The sequence below is a fragment of the Eurosta solidaginis genome, chromosome 5, assembly GCF_040869045.1.
Source record: "Eurosta solidaginis isolate ZX-2024a chromosome 5, ASM4086904v1, whole genome shotgun sequence".
NCBI lineage: Eukaryota > Metazoa > Arthropoda > Insecta > Diptera > Tephritidae > Eurosta > Eurosta solidaginis.
In genome coordinates, this window is record NC_090323.1 from 261,797,359 (window position 1) to 261,822,379 (window position 25,021).

Consider the following 25,021-nt stretch of genomic DNA (forward strand, 5'->3'; position numbering starts at 1 on the left):
AAATAACAATGCATAAGGTGAGTTGGTCTGGGTCGTGTGGCATTCAATTTAAGTGTCGTTGAGCTCTTTATTACGTTAGTGTGAATTTTATGCGACGCAGCAGCTCAATTTATACTCCACATATTCGGAGCTATGAGCGTGGCCTGCAGGAAAATCTAGGCGTACTCCTATTTCTTGCAATTACAGCTCTGGGATTGAGCAATCACGAAGAAATTATTACTATCATTTCATCAATGTCTGGCTGTAGGAAGCTGCCTCCAGTATATACCTGCAGAAAGGTCTAGTTAGGTTATCGTATGTTCTCTCGCTGGGAAAAGGGTAGCCATGCTAACAAGATGATATCATTCTCTCATAGCTGGAAACCCTAAGTTTATATGGGTTTTCTACCGGAACGCAACTATTTATATTCAAACCCTTACGATGTTTATCAGCATCGCCCGTAGGGAAAAGTATCCGTCTTCCATTTAACTTGGCCTGGTGCAAAGCTCGGGATCATAGACGGTATCGAGAGAGGATTAGATGACTCTTCAACTATTCAACAGAAAATTTCACCGAAAGATATCTAGTTCAGTCCGTAACCATTCGGTCATCATCGTCATCATCATCATCTTCCTCAACTCCTATTGGAGCATAGGGCCTCGACCACCGACTTAAATCTTATTCTGTTAGGTGCAGTTCTTGTGATGTCATTCCACGTGTATCCTGCGTCTTCGAGTTCTTTATCCACAGTTCTGCGCCAAGTTTTCGTAGGTGCACCAGGTCGTTGGCTTCCTTGTGGATTCCATCGCAATGCTTGTCTGGCTATATTTACTGGAGGTCTTCTGTGAGTGTGACCAATCCACGACCATTTACGCTTATTTATTTCTGTGGCAGCCTTAGGTTGATTTTTTCTAGACCATAAGTCGTCATTTGAAATTCTTTCCGGCCATCGAATTTTCAGGATTCGGCGCAGACATTTATTAATAAAAACTTGTAGACGTTTCTGAATTAAAGTTGAGCTTTTCCACGTCTCGCAAGCATAAAGCAGTACTGATTTAACATTCGAATTAAACAGTCGAAGCTTCGTTTTTGAAGATATTTGACAGGACCTCCACACGTTTGCCAGTTGCCCAAAAGCCATTCTTTCTTTGTTTATGCGAGACTGAACGTCCTCATCTGCACCGCTCTTATTTGAGACAATACTACCAATATAAACAACGGACTCTACACCTTCGATTTCATTTTCGTCATCCGTAAGCATCAGTGGCCTTGATGAAATACTATAGCCGCATCTTATGGCTTTGGTTTTCGCTGTATTGATGCTTAGTCCGGCCTCCTTTGCATGTGTGTTGACAGCTTCTAAATTGTGTTGAAGGTTAGTACTTCTGTGACTTAGCAGACAGACATCGTCTGCATATTCTAAATCCCCTAGCTGAGTGAAAGGCGTCCACTCTACACCGTGTCCCAACCCTTTTTAACTACTAGGAACTTATGACCGCCAAAGCCACGCCTTCTGAAAAAAGAGAATCCTCCACGGATAGGTGAGGCTTATAATTGGTTTGGATGAGCTATAGATTGTTCTGGCAAACCCGCTGAGAAGGTTGCACTACACATCCCCCTGAATCGCGTGGGTTGACCAAGTTGTTTATCGATGTAGGTTTAATGATAAGCTGTATTAGATTTGGGCTGAAATAAACATAGGGCAACTTATAAGGGCTACGCTAGCTAGGTCAAGATATGAGAATGGACAACGATTTTCCGACCAAGAAAGTATTTCTATCGGCATTCTTTGAAATATGCCATCGGCGCAACAGGGAACTCCCTGCCCATTATGCTATCGTTCGTTTTTATCCTATCCAAAAATGTTCGTCAAAACTTTAAGATCTAGCAGTCGTCAGTGTTGTTCTCTTCGTTTCCCCGCCCTATAACATAGTTGGTTCCCCTGCCCTAGCAATAGAAGGTGTTAAATTGTTCTATGGACGGGCTCTAGAGTTTAAGACAATCATTCTTTCTACAGCGTACACATTCTCGTGAAAGACACTTGAAGGACAGGATAATAAGACCTCCTGATCTGCAGACGCTTAGAGTATAACCCAGATTCAATTCTCTTTTCCCTTTTTAACACATCGGGCCCTGTTCACATTCCTCGCATCAATGACAGTCAATAGTGTGAACTAGCTTGCAACAAACCTTAGAGCAGCTTTGGCACCGTTTAATTGTCCTCTTGCTATGCTAACTGTTATCGTGGTGAGCTCGTTTTTGGTTTGTTTCCACATATGAGATCCTCACAGTTCAAGAGCATCTCTTTCGGCCTATCCCCGGTCAACCACAGGCAGGAGCACCATGTGGTAAACGACGTTTAGTCTTCCCTAAGTTTCGCTGTTCACTCCTTGCACCAGACTGGAGCTGCATTCTTTAGTATCGGTCGAGTTAGAGCCCTTTTGCAAGTGTAATACGCTCCCAAAATTTTCTTTAGTCTATCCTAAAAATTCATTGTCAAGCGTAACTTTACCGGGTTTTAAGTTATCAAGGGGAGTTTTGATACTTTGGTTGCGCTATTATCTTGTGACAGCCATATCTCACGACGGAAAAACAGTTTTACTTACCGGAACGTACCGGATCTGCATCCGGCAAAGGACCATCAACATCGATAACACTCCCCAAGGCCTTCGGGGAATGTCCTTATCGCTACAACAGCAACAACAACAACACGGCGGATTTTCATATTCATATTTCATAGAAAGTGGATCCACGTTTTAAAACAATTCCCACTGGGTAGTCAAACATTTTATCACACAAACAGTTTGCTGCAAGGACGCGTGTGCAAAAACAGCAATAATAACGGTGCTGACGCGCATTAACAAAAACGCACTACCACAATGCGGCAGAAGTATCATTGTCACAGCTTCCAACCACTTTCGATGCTACTTCCTTTATTGTTTCTGCTCTTTTTGCTGTCGCCTGCCTTTTTCATCGGCTAAGCAACCCTTCTGGATCGTGTTATGAGGAAGAAGAATAACTGTGTATATGGGAGTGTTGCCAGCAGACGTTAACGGTAGTTGCGGCTTCCCATTTTATGCGACGTGTGTCTGGCGGCTTCGTTTTTTGGTTAACCGACCATATATCCATCGGTATTCCCCATGGCTCCCCCTCAATGTATAGTTACTTGCTTGCCTTATTGTCATTTTACTTGACTATTTCTTATGCAACCCCAAAGTTTGTGTTTTTTTTGTTGTTGCATGACCCTCATTCTACTCTCGTTTAGAGTCCATAATCATATGCAACTCACGTCGACCGGCATAAATCTAATGTGCCCTTTTTTCCAACAATGCAAACGGCATTAGCTACTGTTTAGAATGGAAGTCATTCAGTCAGTCAAGCAGTGAGTTGGCTAGTGATTGAGTCACTTTTCGCTTAGTGCGTACAAAGTTTACATTTCGATGATGAGGTCGCTGACATTTAACGAATTAACCGTTTGTGTCGACTTAAGTCATGTATGTACGTGCGTAGAGGCGGGTTATTTAAAGGTGTTCTAGTCGATGACTTTCATTAGTTTATTTTAAAGAAGGCCTTTGTGCATAAATATGTTGACATAGATTTCATTTCTGTTTTCTAAATCTGTCCCAAAGGATGAACCGCCCCCTTCATAAATTTGTTACAAAATATACATGTATGTACGTACATATTTCTTGTCGTCACAAACTACAAACCGCTTTCAACTACGCTGCCGCTGAGTCTTAAGCTTTGAAATATGGACTGAATCCTTTGCGGAAGTACAAAGCCTAATCGAAAACTTTGGTTGTTGTTTTTCCATGAAAATTTTTATAAGGGCTGGAGTATTAACTATAGAGCGTATGTGAGTCTTGCTGGAACAGATATTTAGACTCTACTGTGGTAAGACCAACTCGACAGATTTTAGGTCAATCTGTTTCAGCGGACCACTTTGTACTTTTCACAAAATCTTGTGTGAACTGCTCATCCTGCCTAAGTGCTCTATTCTTAGTCAAAACGATTGTTAATTACTTCGGTTCTCAAATGTTTTCGATGTCTCAGGGCACTGAACTTAATGCAACCGACTTTTTGTACGTCCCACTCCTCGAAAACACTTGTACTAATGGCGGCAGACCAACGATTGAGCTCGAGTCTTATCGACCAACCAATTATTTTGCACACCATTGCTGTTGTAGCCAGAAAACACTCCCCCAATGTTAAGGGAGTGTTTCGTCTGGGGGCAGTTTTTGTCTTCTTGTAGTGATAAGAAGACTCGCGAAAGTTTGGTGCAGTTTAATCGATGTTGTGTTTATCGAGTTTTATCGTATCTTCTAGATGATCCAACCCCCTTCTCTCATGAGTTACTTGGGGAGGCTAACAATTGCGTTAGAGAAACTATAAATTGCGCTAACAACCACTTGAAAAGTTTGAGCTACAAAGCCTTGTGCTCTACGGCTCCTGAACCGTCTGGTAAAATCCAGACTGACTGCGGAACGATTTCGTTTTACTGCTCTAACACTCCAGTCTGTGGATTTTAGTTGCTTCTTACGACAGGCATGCCTATAGGTAGGCAGCTAAGCCGCTTAACATGCTGGGGTTACTTTGTACATCGTCTCATAATTCATCGATCTAAAGGTTATTGTAGATATTAGCTTTTCAGAGAGCGATCTATCTCCACTGGTAGTGTTGGCATGAATAAAGCACTCGCCGTTTTACCATCCTTTTACCACCCTTTTACCATTTCTGTTTAATACGCAATTCTTTATTATCAACTATCCATCATTCGTCAGCTCACTGTTCTACGTATGTACGTTGTGCTCCGATACACCACACTTCATATAACAATCCACCTTCTTCCGTAAACCATCACCCATTACCGGTTCAATGTTCACCAGTTTCGCCACTCTGCACCCACTGGCAACTTTGTATCGATAAATCAATCATCTGTACACTATTAACAATACACCATTAAGATTTCACTAGTCAATGACTCATCATGCTGGTGATTTATCATCCGAATGCTCATAGCTCTTTATTTGGTTCACTATGCATCATTTCATGATCATGATACTCTTCCGCTTCCATTCTTCACAGATCTCCACCTTTCGGAAGACATCTGTCTACTGCGGTTGCTGCAATCTGTAAGTGTCACAGTAAGGGACTGCTTCGCAACTTCGTTCATCTTCTTGTCGGTGAAAACCGAAGTCTAAGCCTAAGATCCCTGCAGAAGCACCAAGTATGCTGGATTCTGATACCTCCTTTAGCGTTGCATATTAGGAGTTGTTGTTCCTGTCATTCTGGCTAGACTGGGGCAGTTGCCTTCCCCATTTTGCCTATTAAGAGCAGGCTTATCGGGTTCAACTGATCACTGTCCCTCGCCTCTTGGGGCTTCTTTCTCCTCGGGTTGAGAATTTCTCGTAGCAAAGTCTTTGTAAGTGAACTGTCTTTTACATTCTTCTACTGTCTTAAGGGCTCGTGCCAAACGCACGGTTTCGCAGTTGGTTGGGTGGATGATTGCACCCAAGTACTGCATAATTCTTAATGCTACCCGGTATTGGTTGCGTTCTCCTAAACTTCCTAATCTCGATCGCGTCTTAATGTTAGTTCTTTGTTCGGGTTGGCATAGCGGTCATTTAACGAGTGCACTGACGCACACTATCATCGCTATCCGCGTCCGAATCATCGCTGATAGCCATTTACAGCCGAATATACCGCCTGGCTGCAAATCGTCCAATAGGCACGATCTTCATAACACCCTGGACTAGGGGGTTGCTATTTATTTGCCATTGAAATCCCGCCGCCCTCCTATGAAGCGAAATGGCGTAGATGCATGCCCCTAAACCGCTCAGCCAGAGAGTGGGGCGCCATGGAGTTCAGCTAAGCCCTCACACAAACGACAAGGTGCCTGCTATAGTGATGGTTTTATAAACCTATGCTAATAAACCAAACTATGATTATTTTCTGGTCTTATTTAAATGAGCTTAACGATTAATGGATGTCTTGGAAAAAATCAAAATGGTCAAATTTTGGAGTTTCCGAGGAATGTAAATTTGACAACAAATTCTTGTTTTTTTTAATTACTTTGTTTTCTAATATTTTTTCGCTTCAGCCACCAAAAAAAAGTCTCTTTTTATAAGCTTTTATTTACTTTCACTTTTGTTGTCTGTAATGGAATCTTGCAAGTTAAATTTGATACACTTCCCGGTGTCCGATTGAGCTGAAATTTTGCACACATGTATAACTCCGATGACAATGCAATATTACTTTGTTAGAATTCGATAAATTAGTCGATAACACAGTTATCGGTAAAGATTTGTATTTACTTTGGCATAACAGCCTAAGTCCCATACAAACACGCCGGTACCTATCCGTGGATTGTGATATTTGGACGTGGTGAATCTCAACGCTTACGAAAAGCGGAGACACAACCCTCTGTTGTATTTCTGTGTATAACCAACATAGCTGAATTTTTAAGGCTGTTTAACTCTGTAATCTTTTCTGTAATTTATTTTGCTTTTGGAAAAATTACCTATTTGAAAAAAGCTGGCTGAAAAATATTGGCATAACAGCTTAAGTTAAATCAAGAATGGAAAATTTGAGCCGATGTGGCAATTTCGCGCGTCCGTTGAACGAAATATTGACAATCTGCTGATCATCGCTAAGAAATTAGCGACATTCCATCAACTAAGCAGCACTTTAGCAATACTACTGTTATTATTTGGCCGCTCAAACACACACATATTAATTGTGCATTAAATCTAAAATATACAAATACACCATAATAATTTACACGGCCAAAGCCATAATAATTTACACGGGTCATCGATTCTTTCTCTGATTCAAAATCTGAACTACCAGCGCTACCGTCAACAGCTCAGTGTCATCATTGCCAGTAGCGCCAATAACACCAAACTCGTGCCTGACACACAAAAGTCGTTTCACTAAATAGCGCAAGTAAAATGTACTACGCACTCACTACTAAGTAGCGTCAAAAATTCGATTGGAGTCATTTCGTCAATGAGCTACCATTGAGCTGGCACCGCATTGGCGCTGGCGCCATGCAATTTACATCACTAAAATTGCGCGAATGCCCAGGCTCATGACTTTGTTAATCCAGATGGTGAAAACGAATACTCAAAGGAATGCAACCTTGCAAACAACAGCCGTCATTTTCAAAGTGTAAAAATTCTCTGATACAACGAACGCTAACGCGGTTAGGCTCTTATCGGTAAGTGTTGCATACTTTTCTGCGCACTTGATTTTGTTTTACAGATTTTTGGCGATGGAATTTTAGCTAAACGAAAGTTGGAATATTAGCCGTGTTTTTTTTTTGATACACGCGTATAGGTTTACGTTTGCGCGTGAAAAAAACGCCTATCCTCGCTTAGATAATGCATAGGAGACCCATCTAGCGGCAGTGGTTAAACAACTAGCTACAGCTACAGCGTGTACCGAAAAGCGGGACACGACCCTCTGTTGTATGCCTGTGTATAACATATAGCTAAATCAGTTGCGATGAATTGTGGACACACATAGAATACATAGACTTAGTGTAGGGGGTGAAACAAAAACACATATTTCAGTTACATGTGCGTATAATGCGTATTCGAATTTATTAGTACACATTTTATGCGCAGCAACTTCAGAGGTGTATTTAAAGTTTGGCGCTTAGCAGTCCATATAAATTATAAGCGTATAGACGTTTACGTGTAAAAAAAAAATACGGCTATTATTTTAAAACAGATTTAACACACAGAGCAGAGATCTGCAATGAGTAGTTGTAAACTGAACGCCACATAGGCCAAGTCACAATAAAATATGATTTTAAGTTAGTTAACACTGTTTGACACAATTTTATATGTGCTCTCTGTCAAAAGCCGAGTTAGGTCTTTAGCAGGTATTCGAATCGAAGAACTTGACTGTTCAAAGTTGACTTCGAAGAAACCCTCTAATGTTGATGCATTAAAAGAAATGGATAGAATGAGAAACGTTACAAATAACTAAGTAAAGTTTACGTAACTAATTTAAACAATATTTTACTCTACTAAAAATTAAAAAAAAAAATAACCATATTTAAATTAAATTTAAGAAAAAGGCTTTTCTAAGAACAAGCTTCTATTACTTGTTAATAAAACGAACTAAAAAGTAAAAAATAAAATTAAAGAAAAAAAAACTTTTTTAAAAATAAGCTTTTATTATTTTGGTTAATAAAATTAACTAAAAAGTAAACAATAAATTGACTCTAAAGAAATATAACACTTTATAAGTTCATTGTAAGCTTAAATAATTAGGCTTTTTCGTCTGCGACAAAAAAATTCTATATCGTACATAATTATATATTTTTAACATTAAAACTTTACACCTAAATTATTAAAGCTTACAGTTTATATCACAGTCCTAATTGTTCTAATAAAAGCGTGTTACATTGCGATAGCAAGAAAATGAGATCCTAAATGTTCTTAATTATACCATCAAAATTTAACACGTTTTTTATTAGAACAATTTGGACTGTGATATAAACTGTAAGATTTAATAATTTATGTGTAAAGTTTTAATGTTAAAAATATATAATTATGTACAATATAGAATTTTTTTGTCGCAGACGAAAAAGCTTAATTATCGTTTAAGTTTACGTGAACTTATAAAGTGTTATATTTCTTTAGAGTCAATTTATTGTTAACTTTTTAGTTAATTTTATTAACCAAAATAATAAAAGCTTATTTTTAAAAAAGTTTTTTTTTTCTTTAATTTTATTATTTATTTTCTTCAATTTATGTTGGGTTGTTTAGTCTGACTACATACTTTTGGTATATCATCCCCACCATCTTGCTTCCATCCTACTTCTCATATTCATATCTCTGTAGAACTAAATCATGGCCTATCAATATTGGCTACGTTGACGCGGTTATAAACCACCATCCTGTGGTGTTCATGAATGCTTTTTTTATTCGAGTAGGCGACTGTATGCACCGTTAGTTGATAGAGTGGAAAGTTTACTTTGCTTTAGTTTTGGTTGGGGGTGTTGGAAATTATCGCATTGATGGATGTATTTTCAGCTGATATTGGTCTGCTCTTCCTGAATTTCATATGAAATTTTTTCATGTTTTATTAATTCATTTTTGTTTTTCTTCTGGTTGTTTTTTGGCAGTTGGAGTTGGTAGTTTGATAAAACGCGAAATAATCGAAAATCAGCAAATATCAGTAAAGTAAAAATTATATGCAAAAGGTGCTCCTTGTAGCATTTTTTAAAGTCGCATTCTCTCTTATGCGACTCCACTGAATTTTATTCAAGATTTTTAAGCTCATGCAATTCATTTGTGCCGGACAGCAGCGGGAACCTAGCGCCAATGCTATTATGTAATCTATTGTGGCTTCTGATGATCTTATTGTGAGACTCATAGAGATATGAGCCGTTTATTTTGAAAGTGGCATAAGTCATTTCATGTCGTTGAGGTTCAGTGATAATTTGTTTCTATCTCTCCTCGCCTCCAGTTTGTTAAAGTCCAATATCCAAAAGATGCAATTCTTATTATTATTTTATAATTGTAGAACCATCTATATATGCATTCGTTCAAAAATAACAATGCATTTAAGACCACGAGTTGGAAATGACTTATGCCACTTTCAAAATAAACGGCTCATATGATCTAAGTGAGACTATTTGATATTTTAACAATTAATGCATCGCCACGATCTCGCCAGTTTGATTTCATCGCAAAACATAACAAAACGATCGTAGTATCGCAAAACTTCATAAGATACGATTTAATTAATCTACGGATATATACGATATAAATTAATGCATCGATTTGAATTTATCATATTTTATATATCATATAGACTGTACTGATGTGATATGCACTAATTTCGTATGATATTATTTGTGACAAGAATTTTATGCTTTGGAGAGAGACAACAACTATTAATGAAGTGCTTTGTTCCAAGGGACCACAAGTCCAAAAACTGTTCGGAAGTTATACCGAAATAATAAGGAAATTATCTTTCTCAATGACAATTGAATTGCGAAATTATCTCGAATTGGTCCAAAATGAAGGTTCCTTTTACCATTTTTGGTTTATTTGTCCTTTTTCGTTTCTGCAGCTTGGCAATCAAATTAAGATGTCTTGAAGATAAATAGGCACTTAGGCCTTCTGTCCTTTAAGCTAAACAACTTTTTAGACATATCGTTTGCCTATCTTCAGGTATTAGAGAATGCACTACAGGTAGCCACCCGTGAAATTGCTTATGATTTTGACTCATTTCGTTTCTAATATTGACGTCAAGAAGAAAGCCCAATCCCCTATCACTCCCGTCGCCCGTCGAAACTGGTTTTTGGCGATTTCGAACTGTACAGCTCATAACTGATGATTGATGCTTTAAGACCGTATGCAAATTTGTTCTGAAATAGTTTGACCCTTTTTTTCTTAGATCAAGGGTACTCAAGGGATTTGAGTAACTACATACAACTTTCTTTCCGGAATGGCGTCGAATAATTCGAACAAAATTGGTTATGATACAGCAAAGAAAAACCGTAAAAGCAGGTGCAGTCTGGCCAGTAATGAACGAATGATGGGTAGAGTTTCTTTGAATTGCAAAGCTTAATTTGATTATTTTATGTGTTATTACATCGAAATCGATTTGGTTGATATTATTGAGAGTTATACTGAGCCAAAAGAGCCATTACGAAACCCTTGCCCTAGATTAATCGAATAGGAGGAAAGCAAAACGTCTGGATTTTTTATCAGGGAGGAGAATATTAATGTCATCAGCTTAGCCCAGCAACTATACTAGGGTTGCCAGATTTTTAATGCGGATTCCCGGGACAAACCTCAAATTTGAGCCAAATTCCCGGGATTTTTTAAAATTTCCCGGGACATTTGAAAAATAAGAAACACCTATATATTTTTATGTGTTGCTTATTCGGCGAAATAATTTTTAGAGAGAATTAAACTTTTTAAACTCATTTATTTATAACAAATATTTTTATGGAACATGCTAACAATTAATACGTTTACTGTGTTTAATGTGAATTCAATATTCTATGGATTCATTTTCCAAACGTTATTTGAAAACACCAGCCCCTCCCCATGAAAAACGAATATTTAGGTGTGTGAAATGTCAAACATTGACAATATTCAGAACCACAGTACCCTGCAAAAACGCTCCATGTCATCTGACTAGTAATTTACGGTCATTGTGTCCGGTCATTGTAGTAGTCATATTCATAGTCACATTTGCATGGGCGAGAGTAGAATTTTCACCAACTTTTCTGTTTCGTTCCTATTAATGTGATCGTGCCGTGTGGCTGTGTGCGTTTTTGGTTTCGCGATTTTTGCAGGGTTGCATGCAATATGCTAATGAGCTCAATACAATCGAAGCCGCAAATATGGCCATGTTTCGTAGCAGATTATAATTTATTAATTTTGATATTGTGAAAATGCCGGGACATAGCAACTTCACTAAGCAGAAAATGATGAACGTAATTGTACTCTCCTAAAATAATTTAATTGCATTCAAAAAAAAAAAAAAATCCATGGACCACCCTGTATATAAAAAAAAAGTATGCCATACAAGATAAATGATTGGCAGGCAGTCGCTTTACAACGTGATATGCTTATACTACTCCTGGTTCACACTATGATAAATGTTAGCTGCTCACCGCGTGCTGCGCGCTGAGTTGAGAGTAGTTGTGATATCCTCGTAATCAAAGCACCGCAAATATCTCTCACTTCTTTTGAAGTATTAAATTCATGCAAGTTAAGTGCTTTGTAATTGATGTTATAAAATATTTATGACAGGCATTGTCTGTTCACAGAGAGCAACAACGTAATTTCTTTGCTCCCTCATTGTCGTGCCATTGTGTACTCTCCAGTGTTTTTACACTAACAAGAGTTCTCAGAATTTTATTAGCTTTAATTTTGTCAAGTTGGCACTTTGGAAAATCCTTCAAAAGTTGTACTAATGGCACACATATTGTCTGACATTTGCTTTATTATCTTTCTTATTTTTTTTTACATTTGGGCCGCTGCTGCTTTACGAACATCTGTTTGCAGTATTTAACTAGTTTAGTTGCTCTCCATCTCTCTTTCCTTCTTTATGTTTCTCAATCTCACTCCCTCTAGGGTTGATGATGAGCAAAGTTGCCGCACTTTTACCACCGGTAATTGACATTAATTATTTAAAAGGAGTTTTTGAAACTTTTTGCCAACTATAAGTGACATGATGGCCTCGCGTTAAATATCTAAATTTGTCTGGAAAAAAAGCTTGTTTTGTTGCTTAAACTTTGTTGTGGAAGGGGTCGGAGAAAGGGAAAATTGTTTATGAGGAAAGTTACTGAGTTATGCTGAGCTGTAAAGTGCTTTTGGATTACAAGCGCTTGACACGAGGATAACATAAAAATTAATAAAATTTTCAAGAATAGTAAGAGCATTAAGAAAATTTTAAATACTTAATAGAAAGTAGTTTGAATAGTGCATATTTTAGTTGGCGTGACAAACAATTGTCTAGTTAAATTTTTTATAAATTGCATGTAAGTGACTTGTCTGGTAAAGTTAAAATATGTAATTTTGCTGCCGATTGTGAATCATCAGTCAATTGTGAGTGATCTCATTAATTAGCGGGAGGTAAAAGAAAGACCTTACCTTAAAAAATGTGTTTGTTAGTAAGTGCGCTGTCGATTCGAGCCGCTTTTTTCAAGTCCAAATCACTGTTCCAAAAATGACAGCTTATAACATCATAGAAGCCTTCATCCAGTGAGTTTTACAGCTCAGGATCACGCTCAACTCTCACCGGAATGCTCTCGATTATTGAGAGACTTGAGAAGGAGGGGTCGTGATATTTTCGCGCACGTGAAATGTGTTAGGCAGATGTCGCCGCTGTTTTTCATTTAACTCATATGGTGAAAGGCTAAGCAGCGACATCTATTTTAGGTTTATTAAAGGCAGCGTTGCTAAACTAAAGACAAGAAACTAACAAATTATCTGGCTCACAAATTGAACCAGACTTCTATCTGGATTTATCTGGCTCAAATCATTGTTGTTGCATTTACATGCAAAATTATTTATCTGGCTCAGGATCTTTCCCACCGGATGATGGCTAGAGACTATGAAGGAACAATGCCTAAGTCAAAACAGCTTGATTCTGAGATATTTGAGATTTTTTTGTTATTTTTGAAGTGAATGAATTTGCAATTATCAAGGTTTCAGCGATGCACGGTGTTTTTCCGATCTAGAGCTCACTTCAGGGGTACTTTTTTTTAACGAAGTAGTCAGACACGTCTACGCCTTTTCCATCTCGAACTCAGAAAACTATATTTGAATTTTAAAATCGGCAATTTAAAATTCAGAAAACTAATTTGTAGGTTTGAAAATTACAACTCAATTTCTGAAAATTACAGTTCAAGTTCAAGAAATTTTAGAACTTTAAATTTGGAAAATCAAATTTTAAGTTCAGAAAATTACAATTAAAGTTCAGAATTTCCAATTCAAGTTCAATATTTCCAGTTTAAATTCAGAAAATTACAATTCAGGTTCAGAACTTCCGATTTAAGCTCAGTAAATTAAAACTCAAGCTGAGAAGATCACAATTCAAGTTCAGATCTTTCTATTTAAATTCAAAAAATTAAATTTTGATTAATTCAAAAAATTACCGCTTTAAGTTAATGGTGTGGGCCCTAGATCTACCCAGTATACTCTCTGCTCTCATTTCATTGTAGTATGGCCATGAAGTTCTTGAAATTGCACAGCCCGTTGTGCTCTTACACTTGTGATGAGCATTCTTCACGTAAAAGTTCCGAAGTTCCACCTTGAGTATCCCCAGAGGTATGCCTACTTTGACGCTGGTTATTCCCCACCTCCGCCTGAGCCCCTACGCGCCAGCTCATCAGCCATATTGTTTGCTTCGATTCCCCTAGGTTCCGGAACCTAGATAATTATTATATCCAGAGTGTCGGTTAACGCAGCTTTAAGTTTCTTGCATGCTCCTACTAACTTTGATTACTACTACAGCCATAGCACAACCTTTGGCGCAAGACCCCATTTTCTATCCGATATTTTCAGGCATCTAAATTCCTTCCGTACCCGTTCCTTGATGTCCACTTTCCGGTTGAGTTTAAAATCGATTGTTATATAACACTCCTATCGCGCCATAAACTCGAGTTAAAGGACCATTTCGGAGATTACCAGTAAAGTTAAACTCTAAAATAGGCCATAAACTCGAGCTTATGGCGCATTGTGAAAGTAATATTAATCACAGATCTTTGGTACTACCTGCTAGAGTTAACTACTGGCCGTTTAGCCTTGGTCATTCAAATGTGCCTGGTTTGTTCTTCCTCGTGAAAAGTCTGTATTCACCGGACTAAGCCTAAGGCCACATCGCTGTGTCCACATACTTAGTTTTGTCAACGTTATTTCGACGATTTCACTAATCGCTTTTTTAAGTCCTTATTTATTCATAAAAAATCCTATGAGTTAAACTAGAAGGCGTTCGGAAATCCCGATCGTGAATAATAATTCTGAACTAGATTTGTTATCTTCTGAACTTAAACCGGAAAAGGTATAAAATAATATCATAAGGTTTATGATGAGGTGTTTCACTTTTTGATTTAGACTTAATTTCAGGAAAGAATTCTGCCATGATTCTTCGAATAATACATATGTATCACACCCTTAGCTCTCTTTAAGCTATATTGCACCATACTTGCCACTTTTTAGCTGGCTAAATATCTATGTAAGTGTGTGCATCGTAGTGACATCAATTTTAATTATATTTAGCCCTTCTTTGTTGAAGTTTCTCAATTAGTTAATCTATTTCCAAATTTTGTTTCTTTTTACACTCAGCGTGCGGATAACGGTTGGTTGTACAGGCACAAAGGAATCGAGATAGATATAGACTTCCATACATATATCAAAATCATCAGTATCGAAAAAAATTTTGATTGAGCCATGTCCGTCCGTCTGTCCGTAAACACGATAACTTGAGTAAGTATTAAGATATCTTCACCAAATTTGGTACACGAGCTTATCTGGACCCAGAATAGATTGGTATTGAAAATGAGCGAAATCGGATGATAACCACGCCCACTTTTTATATATATAACATTTTGGAAAACACAAAAAAACCTGATTATTTAGTAAATAAAGCACCTAGAATGTTGAAATTTGAAACGTGGACTGGCATTGACACTGTCGATAAAAATTTGAAAAATTTTTTTTAAAGGGCGTGGCACCGCCCACTTGTGATAAAATCAATTTTACAAATATTATTAATCATAAATCAAAAATCGTTAAACCTATCGTAACAAAATTCGGCAGAGAGGTTACCTTTACTATAAGGAATGCTTTGAAGAAAACTTAACGAAATCGGTTAAGGACCACGTCCAACTTTATACAAAAGATTTTCAAAAGGGTCGTGGACGAATAAAATAAGTTATATCTTTGCAAAAAAGAGCTTTATATCAATGGTATTTCATTTCCCTAGTGGATTTATAACAACAAATAGGAGAAACTTCAAATTTAAAAAAATGGGCGTGGTACCGCCCCTTTTATGACTAAGCAATTTTCCATGTTTCGGCAGTCATAACTCGAAGAAAGATTTACATATCGTAACAAAATTGGGTACAAATATTTTCCTTATAGCAGGAAATATTTCTAGAAAAAATGGACGAGATCGATTAAAGACCACGCCCACTTTTATACAAAAGATTTTAAAAGGGTCGTAAACGAAAATAATAAGCCATATCTTAGCAAAAAAGAGCTTTGTATAATAGAATTTTATTTTCTAAATTGAATTATAACATTAAATTGGACAAAAATTTTTGAAAATGGTTGTGGCAACGCCCCTTTTATGACTTAGCGATTTTCTATGTTTCGGGAGCCATAACTCGAAGAAAATTTTACATATCTTAATGAAATTGTGCACACATATTTTTCTTACAGCAGAAAATATTTCTAGTAAAAATGGACGGGATCGGTTAAAGACCACGGCCACTGAAATATAAAACAAGTTTAAAAGGGTCGTAGACTAGAATAATAAGCTATAACTTAGCAGTTGAGCAGCTGTAACTTGAGTTCTAGTTTTCAATCAATGGTATTTCAACTATCAAGTTTTACTGTAAGAGGAAATGGGGAGACATTTTTCTTTTAAACGGGCGGTGCCAAGTGTTATGTAGAAAAGTAATTTATCCGAAATGAAATGTACAATTGAAGCTCACGCTGAGAATATAATGTTCGGTTTCACCCGAACTTAGATACCTTTACTTGTTTCTTTTAAATATTATCCTAAATTACCCTTTCATCAAATCCAAATCAAAATATTCTCACACCATTCCCATACAAGGCCCTCAAGCAAACATTGACTTTGACTGATTGTTATGCGTTGTCAAACTGACATCACATCATCACATGTGACGTATGTACCATAGGTTCGTTCACTTAAAAACATATTTATCTATTCAATATTCAAAAGTGTAACCAAAGATGCAAAGAAACACATCATCAACAGGCATAAATTGCAAAAATATTTGCATGGCGGCGTTAAGTGTCACGTGAACTCGAATAAACAATAATGAAAGCAACAACGCACATGCAGTCGCTGTACTAAAAAACAAAAACATGAAAACAAAAACAATAACCACAGCATATTGTCCTTCTACTTTCACCCTCAACGAATAGTAGTTAAAGTGCACTTTTGCATGAGTGGTCGTTGATGAAAATAAACTTTTAGTATATTAGTATAGGTACATTAGACCGTTTTATAAAACATGTTTTTCTACCAAACTCATACCATGAAATAGGATGTTCAAAACCCATTTTAAGACTATTTATAAAAGTAACCAGTGTATATTGAGCAGAAAATTTAATGCACATGCGAAAGGTTTCGTAAACAAAAAAAAAAAAAAAAATATTCAACCTCAAAGTAAGCGTATTCGAGCTCATTTAAATCTTCTCCAAGCTAAAGCGTGCTTTCCAGATCGCAAGAAAACACTCAAAAACTTTTTTTTTCTTGACGACCAAACTTTAAAATTTTATTTTAAAAATAAATACTTATTTCTTATTTCATTTTTCATTTTCTTTAAAATATTGTTTTCGAAATGAGTGCTACAACCATAATTAAAACTTGGAAGTACTTCTTAACCATTTCCTGAAGCCTTGAAGAATTGCTCAAGAAATCCTTGCACGTTTCAATTGATGAACATAGACCACGTTTTGAACGAAATTTTTTAAAGATAATGGTTTTTAATACGAGAAAATACATGCTTTCAAATAAAAAACTTCAAATTTGCCGAACAGGAGGAAAATAAAAAAAATGCTTGAGTGTTTTATTATGATCTGGACATCGGGCTTAAGAAAATAACGTTTTAAAAATCACATCAATGGTATGGGTTTCATTTAATAAACTCTTTCTTCTATTCTAATTTAAAATTTTTTTTCAATTAAGAAAAAATGTATCATAACAATAATAATGAATAAATAATTATTGTTAGGCCTTGAGCTCGATTCAAACCCGCGATCTTACAAATCAGTAGGCCGATATAACAACAAACATTTTTAAACTCAAAAAATAATTTGTTTCGCTTATTATTTACGACTTAGAATGCCAATAATTAAATAATAACAGACAGTGGCGTAGTGAGGGGGGCATCTTGCACCGGGCGCTACTCACAGGAGGCGCCAAATGGTCCGCAAAGCAGAACTTCCTGGATAATTTGTATTTTTATTATAACTAATTTCTGGAAAAAATTTTCTATACTAAAAAATGGATGCATATTTCCGGAACACTTGCGACAGGCTGTGGAATAATTGAAAGCATATATTTTTTTTCCTCACGTTCAACGTTATGATTGAAATTATTAAAAAAATCCTTAATAAAAACTGTCAAACTGTTTGAGATTCCACACGATGGAGCGCCAGAATACAGTTGGTTAACGTTATCGTCGATGTGCTAGAGAATGCAGTAGAACACTTAGAACAATTAGCAGAGGACACTAACACCACAAGTGACACCAGAAGCAAAGCTACAATTCTGTTGCAAAATATATTAAATTTTAGTTTCATAACATTAGTTCATTTCTTGTATGAATCTTAAGTAGGATTAATCGTGTGCAAAAAAATATTTTTCCCCGGGCGCAAGAAAACCTCACTACGCCACTGATAACAGAAAACTTATGCACAATCCCTGCGATAAGTTGCTACAACGGGCATGATGAAAGATCAATTTGTGCCAAATGGACAAAGGGACAACCAAATCATTAATTGGGATTTGTGGCATGAGTTTATATCTCGAATGTCAATTTTTTCGCACTCACGAAATGAATTAGCTTAAAATAAAAAAAAACACAATCTTGAACGGTTTAATGTGCATGTACATATGTATATTCATATGTTGATGATGTGGTTGTTATTATTGCTACTGTTACTATTAGCTTTGCTGTGCCTTTTTGACGTTTGCACGTATGTCGTTATATAAATAAATATTACTTTAATATGACAGGCACCCAGCACGTGTGCTGCACAAGTGTACATAAATGTGAATGAAAACATTTACTTTTCTACAATTATATGTATGTATGTGGTTGTGTTTATGTTGGTGTAGTTTTTGGAGAGTGTGATAATATTTTTCTAAAATATAATTCATCATTTTTCACATAATAATTTTTCACTCTACATATGTGTGTTTGTATGTATGTGTTTATAAAGCCTAAAAGCGCATTAGAACAACAATAACAGAAAAGTTACGACCTCAACGGACAAAGTCTGATGATGATGATGTGTTGTCGCCAACAGCAATGTAGTAATGTCATAGTTTTGATTTTCTGGTGAAAGTGTAATTAAGATATGGCTTTAAGAGATTTGTATTCGCTTAATCCTTCATATTGTAATGAATTCTGGGGGTTTCTTGAAATTTATACACCTTCTGCAAATGTTCGAATCGCTGCAATAACTCAACAGAAAGAACTCCAATATTGTATTGCAAAATGGGCTTTATTAGTGGCACTCAGTTTCTTTTTGCTGAAATATCAGGAGAAAACTTAAAACCCATGTGTCTTGTGTATATAACCTCCATAAATACATTAACTTGAACCCGTTTTTTTGATTTTGTGTCCTCGTTCCTAGGTGAATATGGCAATATTATTATATGTGGAGATTTTAATGTCAATATTCTTGTACGTGATAGCTATAGTATTAATTTTCTTGATGCCATTGCCAACATGGGACTGTCCCTTGTCAATATGACTTTGCCAACAAGATACGCTATGAACTGCTCTCCTAGTCTTCTCGACTATTATATTGTTTGTGATCTGTCCAGTGTTATCAAGTTTGATCAAATATCCTTTATAACTGGCCATGATCTAATTTTTTGCTGCTTAGATATAAACAGAGATCGTAGTCATACAAGCCGGTGCTTTACCTCAAATTGCTATCAAAGAGAGAAATAGGTTGCATTCTACGTGGAGAAGAAGTCCTACGCAGGAAAACTGGCAAGCCTTCAAATTTTCTAGAAATAGGGCTACATATATAACAAGGCTAGAGAAACGCAAGTATTATGGTTCCAAACTGAATACAGCACTCCCTACTAGCATCCTGTGGCGCAATATTAAAACGTTACAAGTTTATAGCAAGAAAAAGGTGGAGTGTGCTTACTCCCCTGATGTGGTAAACAATACTTCCTTTCAAGTAGCACGTCATGTGTTGCAATTCCTCCGCTTGTACCCAGTGAAGCTAGTTGTTTCCGAGGACCGCAGTTTGAATTTTCCGCAGTCTCTGAATATGATGTGGGAGGGTGTGTATTCAAAATACACTTCAATGCCGTAGGCGAGGATGGGCTGCCGATCAGGTTCATTAAACTGGTTTTACCATATATTGTTGGAACCCTTACCCACATCATTACCACCTCTTGCTTTCCTAGTCTGTGGAAAGGGGCAACTGTTTTACCTGTAGCTAAAAAAAAGAGGTGTTAGCTCTCCGTCTGATTTTGGTCCGATTAGTGTCCTGCCAGCCCTTTGGTAGGTTTTTGAAACAATAATGCATGATCAGATTTCTATACATATTAATGAGCTTAATCTACTTTCCCCCTTCCAGTCAGGCTTTAGAAAAAATCATAGCTGTGCAACTGCAATGCTTAAGATCTTGGATGATCTGAGGACTCCTTTTGACGATAATCATTTAACGTTGTTAAGTCTGCTTGATTTCTCCAAGGCATTTGATTCGGTCAATCATACGCTCTTATCCAGCAAGCTGAAATTTTACTTTGGGTTTAGTAATCATGCTCTGAGCTTAATGAATAGTTACTTAACATTCAGAAACCAGCATGTTCGAATTGGTTCTGAGATGTCACAACTGAAAGTGCTGACTATGGGAGTACCCCAGGGATCCATTCTTGGCCCTTTGATTTTCAGCCTCTTTCTTAATGATATTTTTGGGGTGTGTCAATATGTGAGATTTCATGCATATGCGGATGATATCCAGCTCTATTTATCTGACTCGTTCAAGCAATTTGACCGTCTTTGCTGTCACATCAATGATTACTTGTCAATGATATACAAATGGGTGACTGAAAATGGTTTGTTACTAAATTGTGGTAAGTCCTTTGTGCTACCTATCAGCAAAAATCTTGGGTCACTTGACATATGAGTACATATAAATAATGTGAACCTCCAAATTGTTGATAAAATCAAGAACCTAGGATTTATAATAAATTCTAAGCTTTCGTGCACAGACCATATAAATTCGGTTGTCAGCAAGGTGTATCTAACCCTACGCAATCTGCGGCAGTCTAGTCTATGTACCCCTATTAGCACAAGGCGTCAACTTGCTTTGCAACTCCTTTTGCCTATAATAACGTCTTCTGAGCTGTTATATAGTAAGCTGGATTCTCACTCCGCTCATAAGGTTGAAGTTCTGTTTATAAACATCACGCGTTATGTATATGGTGTGCCCAGGTTCGATCATATTTCCCCCTGGAGACACCGTCTCCTTGGTTGTGTCATCTTAAATTATTTGAAGGCAAGGAATTGCATATTTTTATTTAAACTCATGATGTCGGCAATGCCGAACTATTTGCATACAAAATTAATTTTTACTAGGTCAGCTCGTCTAAGTAACTTAATTGTACCACAATTTAACTCGGTAACATCAGCAAGACTTTTTTCGTCAACACTATTCGTCTTTGGAACTCCCTTCCGTCAAGTATAAGGAATAAGTTAAACAAAAGCAATTTTAAACAAACGCTTTATGCATATTTCAGTTACTTCAGGAACATAGAAGAATGGCCAGCTATCTCTTTTTGTTGAAACCGTAGGTTGTAGTTTAAAATTTTATTTTATTACTATTCTTTTTTTTTAACTCTAACTTTTACTTTTTAATTTTTATAAATCGCAAGCTTTATTTTAATGTAAATTTGTTTATGAATGCTGTTGTGCTATAAAAGATTTAAGAATCTTATTTTACTGATATATAATGAAATAAATGTAATACAATACAATACAATACTTTGTGAGTAGTACAATTATAATTTAATATCACGTACTTCACAAAAGCGTGTTTAAATCAAAACCAATTACTGTTTCCTCAGCTTGCGCAGATTTTATACTCTCGGATTTCTTCTAAGTTCTAGTCATTTCGCAAAAATGTATTCGAGTACAATTGTATCTTATTCTTGGTTACCAGCTATATACATGTATATTTGTAGTTTACACTTTTCTTATAGCCATATGTGATGTGTGTATGTGTGAGTAACTACTTCGGCTGATGACTACATCTGTGTGTGTGAGATATCTCTCCGTTGCCTTGTATGTATGTGTGTAAATGATGATTGATGTGTTCATGTACACAACTGTGGCTTGCTTTAATGTTTTTGTTGTTGTGATTACACTGGATCACAAATTCCAATTTTTTTCTGCACCAGAGACGCCATTATGAAATTCCTATGTAGAATCACCCCCTGATTTCGAAAATCAAGGTTATTTTTAATTCTATGGTTACGTGTTTGAGATATTTACGAATAACGGTTTTTTCAAAAAAAAAAAAAAAAAAAATTGGGTCCACTTAATCATATATATCTCAAGAACGAATTGAGCAATTCTAAAATGGTTTGAAGCTTTTAAAAGATAATAAAATTTTCTAAAAACTGCATACATCACTTTTTGCTAGGCCCTGCAGATTCAAAAATAACAAACAATAATTACGGATTTTTTCCATTTTCTTTGTAAAAATATAAAAATAATTGTACTTTGCGAGGGAGGACAATTTTTTATTTTTTTGCAGATTTGTTTTGTCCTTTCATTACAAAAAAAACAAGCTTTCATTCAACCAAATGGATAGGCTAGTACAAAAGTTATAAGCATTCAAGTAAATATATCCATTTAATACTTTAGTACCCTACTGGTACATATGTGTTAATATTTGCTAACTGATATACGAATACTAACACATATGTACCAGTAGGGAACTTAAGTATTAAATGGATATATTTACTTGAATGCTTATAACTTTTGTATTAGTCCATAGATTTTGTTGAATGAAAGCTTATTTTTTTGTAATAAAACTGGGATTAGAGTGAAAAAAAACAAATCTGCAAAAAAATAAAAAGCTTTCGAGATTCTTCCTCGGAAAATATAAATTTTTTTATATTTTTACAAAAAAATGGAAAAAATTCGTAATGATTGTTCGTTATCTTTGAATCTGCAGGGCCCAGCAAAAAGTTTTGTATGCACACTTTATAGAATATTTTATTACATTTTAAAGGCTTCAAATCGTTTTGGAATTGCTCAATTCGTTTTTGAGATATATATTATTAAGTGGACCCATTTTTTTTTTTTTTTTTTTTTTTTGAAAAACCGTTATTTGTAAATATCTCAAAAACTTTACCATAGAATTAAAAATAACCTTGATTTTCGAAATCAGGGAGTGATTCTACATAGGAATTTCATAATGGCGTCTCTGGTGCATTTTGGCTGTAAACCAGTGTTATTCACTAATATTGTGTATAATATAGTGATGCTAATGTTCGCCACAATATAAGGATCCAGCTCGCAGTAAAATTACTTATTTCTAAGGCATTATATCAGCGATATCGAATGATCTGTATGGAAACACTAACCAAAATCTTGCCGGAGAGACAACTAAAATGCCCAAAGAGGCTACAACAGGTGATTTAACAGCCAAAGGAGCAAGATTCAATATTCGTGTCGAAAAGTAGCGCAGCTCGTGGTAGAACGAGAAGGGCTAACACCTTTTAGATTCGTAGTGGATAGCCTGGAACATTTGAAATCCTGACATAGATTATAGCCACAAGCCACCGAAATAACGCTAAATCCATTAAGTTTTTGACATCAATTTTTGCACGATTTATTTCAATATTTCTCCGTATTTCATTCTCGTACTACTTCATCTACTTTGCAGAGGCCTTAGATTTAGTACATTTAAACCGTGTCACTTCACCCACATCATTAACAGACGGGCATCGGCATACAACAGCAACTGACAACTATCAGTCTTATGAAAGTCCCAAGTATACAACAATGATGGAACCCTACATCAACAACAATGGTTATAATTATGTAAAAGAAGAATTTATCTACAATCCAACGAGTCGTACACGTATATGGAGTTTGGCCAACACAGCTGCCGATGAAAAGTCCCAACTTGAATTTGATTTGGGTGCCAACACCAACGATATTATGCAACGTGAATGGTCAGCAAGCTATATGCCATCAACTTATGCATCATCAGCTGCAGCGCTGAAACAAACATCGGTGGTTGCAACCATTTCCATGCAACCCACTCAGCTTGCATTGGTGGCAGCTAATCAGCAGCAGCAACGTTACATTGGACAATCGACAGCTGTGACGCCACCACAAACGCCACCAAATCAATTGAATAATTTAACAGCAAGCCTTGCGCCGAATGTGGGAGGAAGGCAACAAATGGAGAATGGAGACGCATTAACGACATACAATGGAGTTAGAAGAGATGATGTACGCATTGTGGGATGTGCGAATACGACGACTGTTGGTGCGGGCTGCGGCGGTGGCACTGGTGGTGGTGTATATTGTAAGGGTCAGGATTGTGCGTGATTTTATGCGCCATGCGGACGATAGGTAATTTTGATTGTTTGTGCGTATTTTAAACTGAAAATAAAACAGAAATATTAACCCTTTTCCCTTTATTAACGTATGCTTGCCTACCAGCAGGAGCTCATGGTAAGTTCGTTCAAATTGATTTTGAGAAATAAATAATTTTGCTGGATTTTCTTTGTCTGTTTTTTATTAAAGTTTAATTGCGTGAAAGTAACTTTTTGATTTTTCTGTTTTATTCTACACCCATTTGTTTAACCCTATTTAAGCCAACAATCAAAGCAATTAGTTTCTGCGCAAAATCAATTAAAATGATTCGCTATAGATAATTGCTCAAGAAATTAGTCACTTCATTAACTGCAAGCGAAATATGAAGCAGTTGAAGCATGAGTAACTTGCGTCTTTAAGGGTTCATTGAATTCAGTTATCTCTAACTCGTTTAGCGGTCAACTAATAGTCACATCGTCAGCCATTCAATTACTAAATAGACGCTTTTTAACACTTCTTCAGTCTGACAGCATTTGATCAACGCATAAATGAAAGCTTTAACAAAGTGTTGCCAACCCCCAAACGACTTACCCGCTTATTTAGCTTGCAACACCCATGAGTGAAGTCATCTAGAAAATTAAATGAAATAATTAAATCTCAATCAAAATCCATTAAGCTTAACTGAACGCCAACGGCAGCGTTGACCGCAATCTGTAGTCTGTTAAAATCTTCGCGTCCACTTTATCCACAGAGACTCTTACGAAAGAAGATAGCTATTCCCCAGACGCTGTAATTCTGCATGTGCTGCCTTCAAACACTTAGCGTAGGCAGTGAGCCGGTTATCCTGTTAGTTGATTGTTGAAACACAAGGGTGCGTTCATATTGGCACGTATCGCATGGAACCTTTTTTAATGGAGTGCGGCGGCAGCTAATCTACTTGCGAGGCCAGGCATTTCCTTCCTTTGTACGTTTCCCGTTTACCTCTGACCT

At 36.5% G+C, this 25,021-nt stretch overlaps 1 protein-coding gene across 1 annotated transcript in view; it reads left to right on the forward strand.

Annotated features, from left to right (window-relative positions):
* The window catches only part of LOC137251738 (iroquois-class homeodomain protein IRX-4-like), a 200,251-nt gene extending 175,879 nt beyond the window's left edge, over positions 1-24,372 (forward strand). The window contains exon 5 of the mRNA XM_067786528.1: positions 23,370-24,372. Coding sequence (XP_067642629.1) covers positions 23,370-24,043 — 674 coding nt within the window. The 3' untranslated portion in view covers positions 24,044-24,372. The remainder of the gene's footprint in view (positions 1-23,369) is intronic.
* Positions 24,373-25,021: the final 649 nt, after the last annotated feature.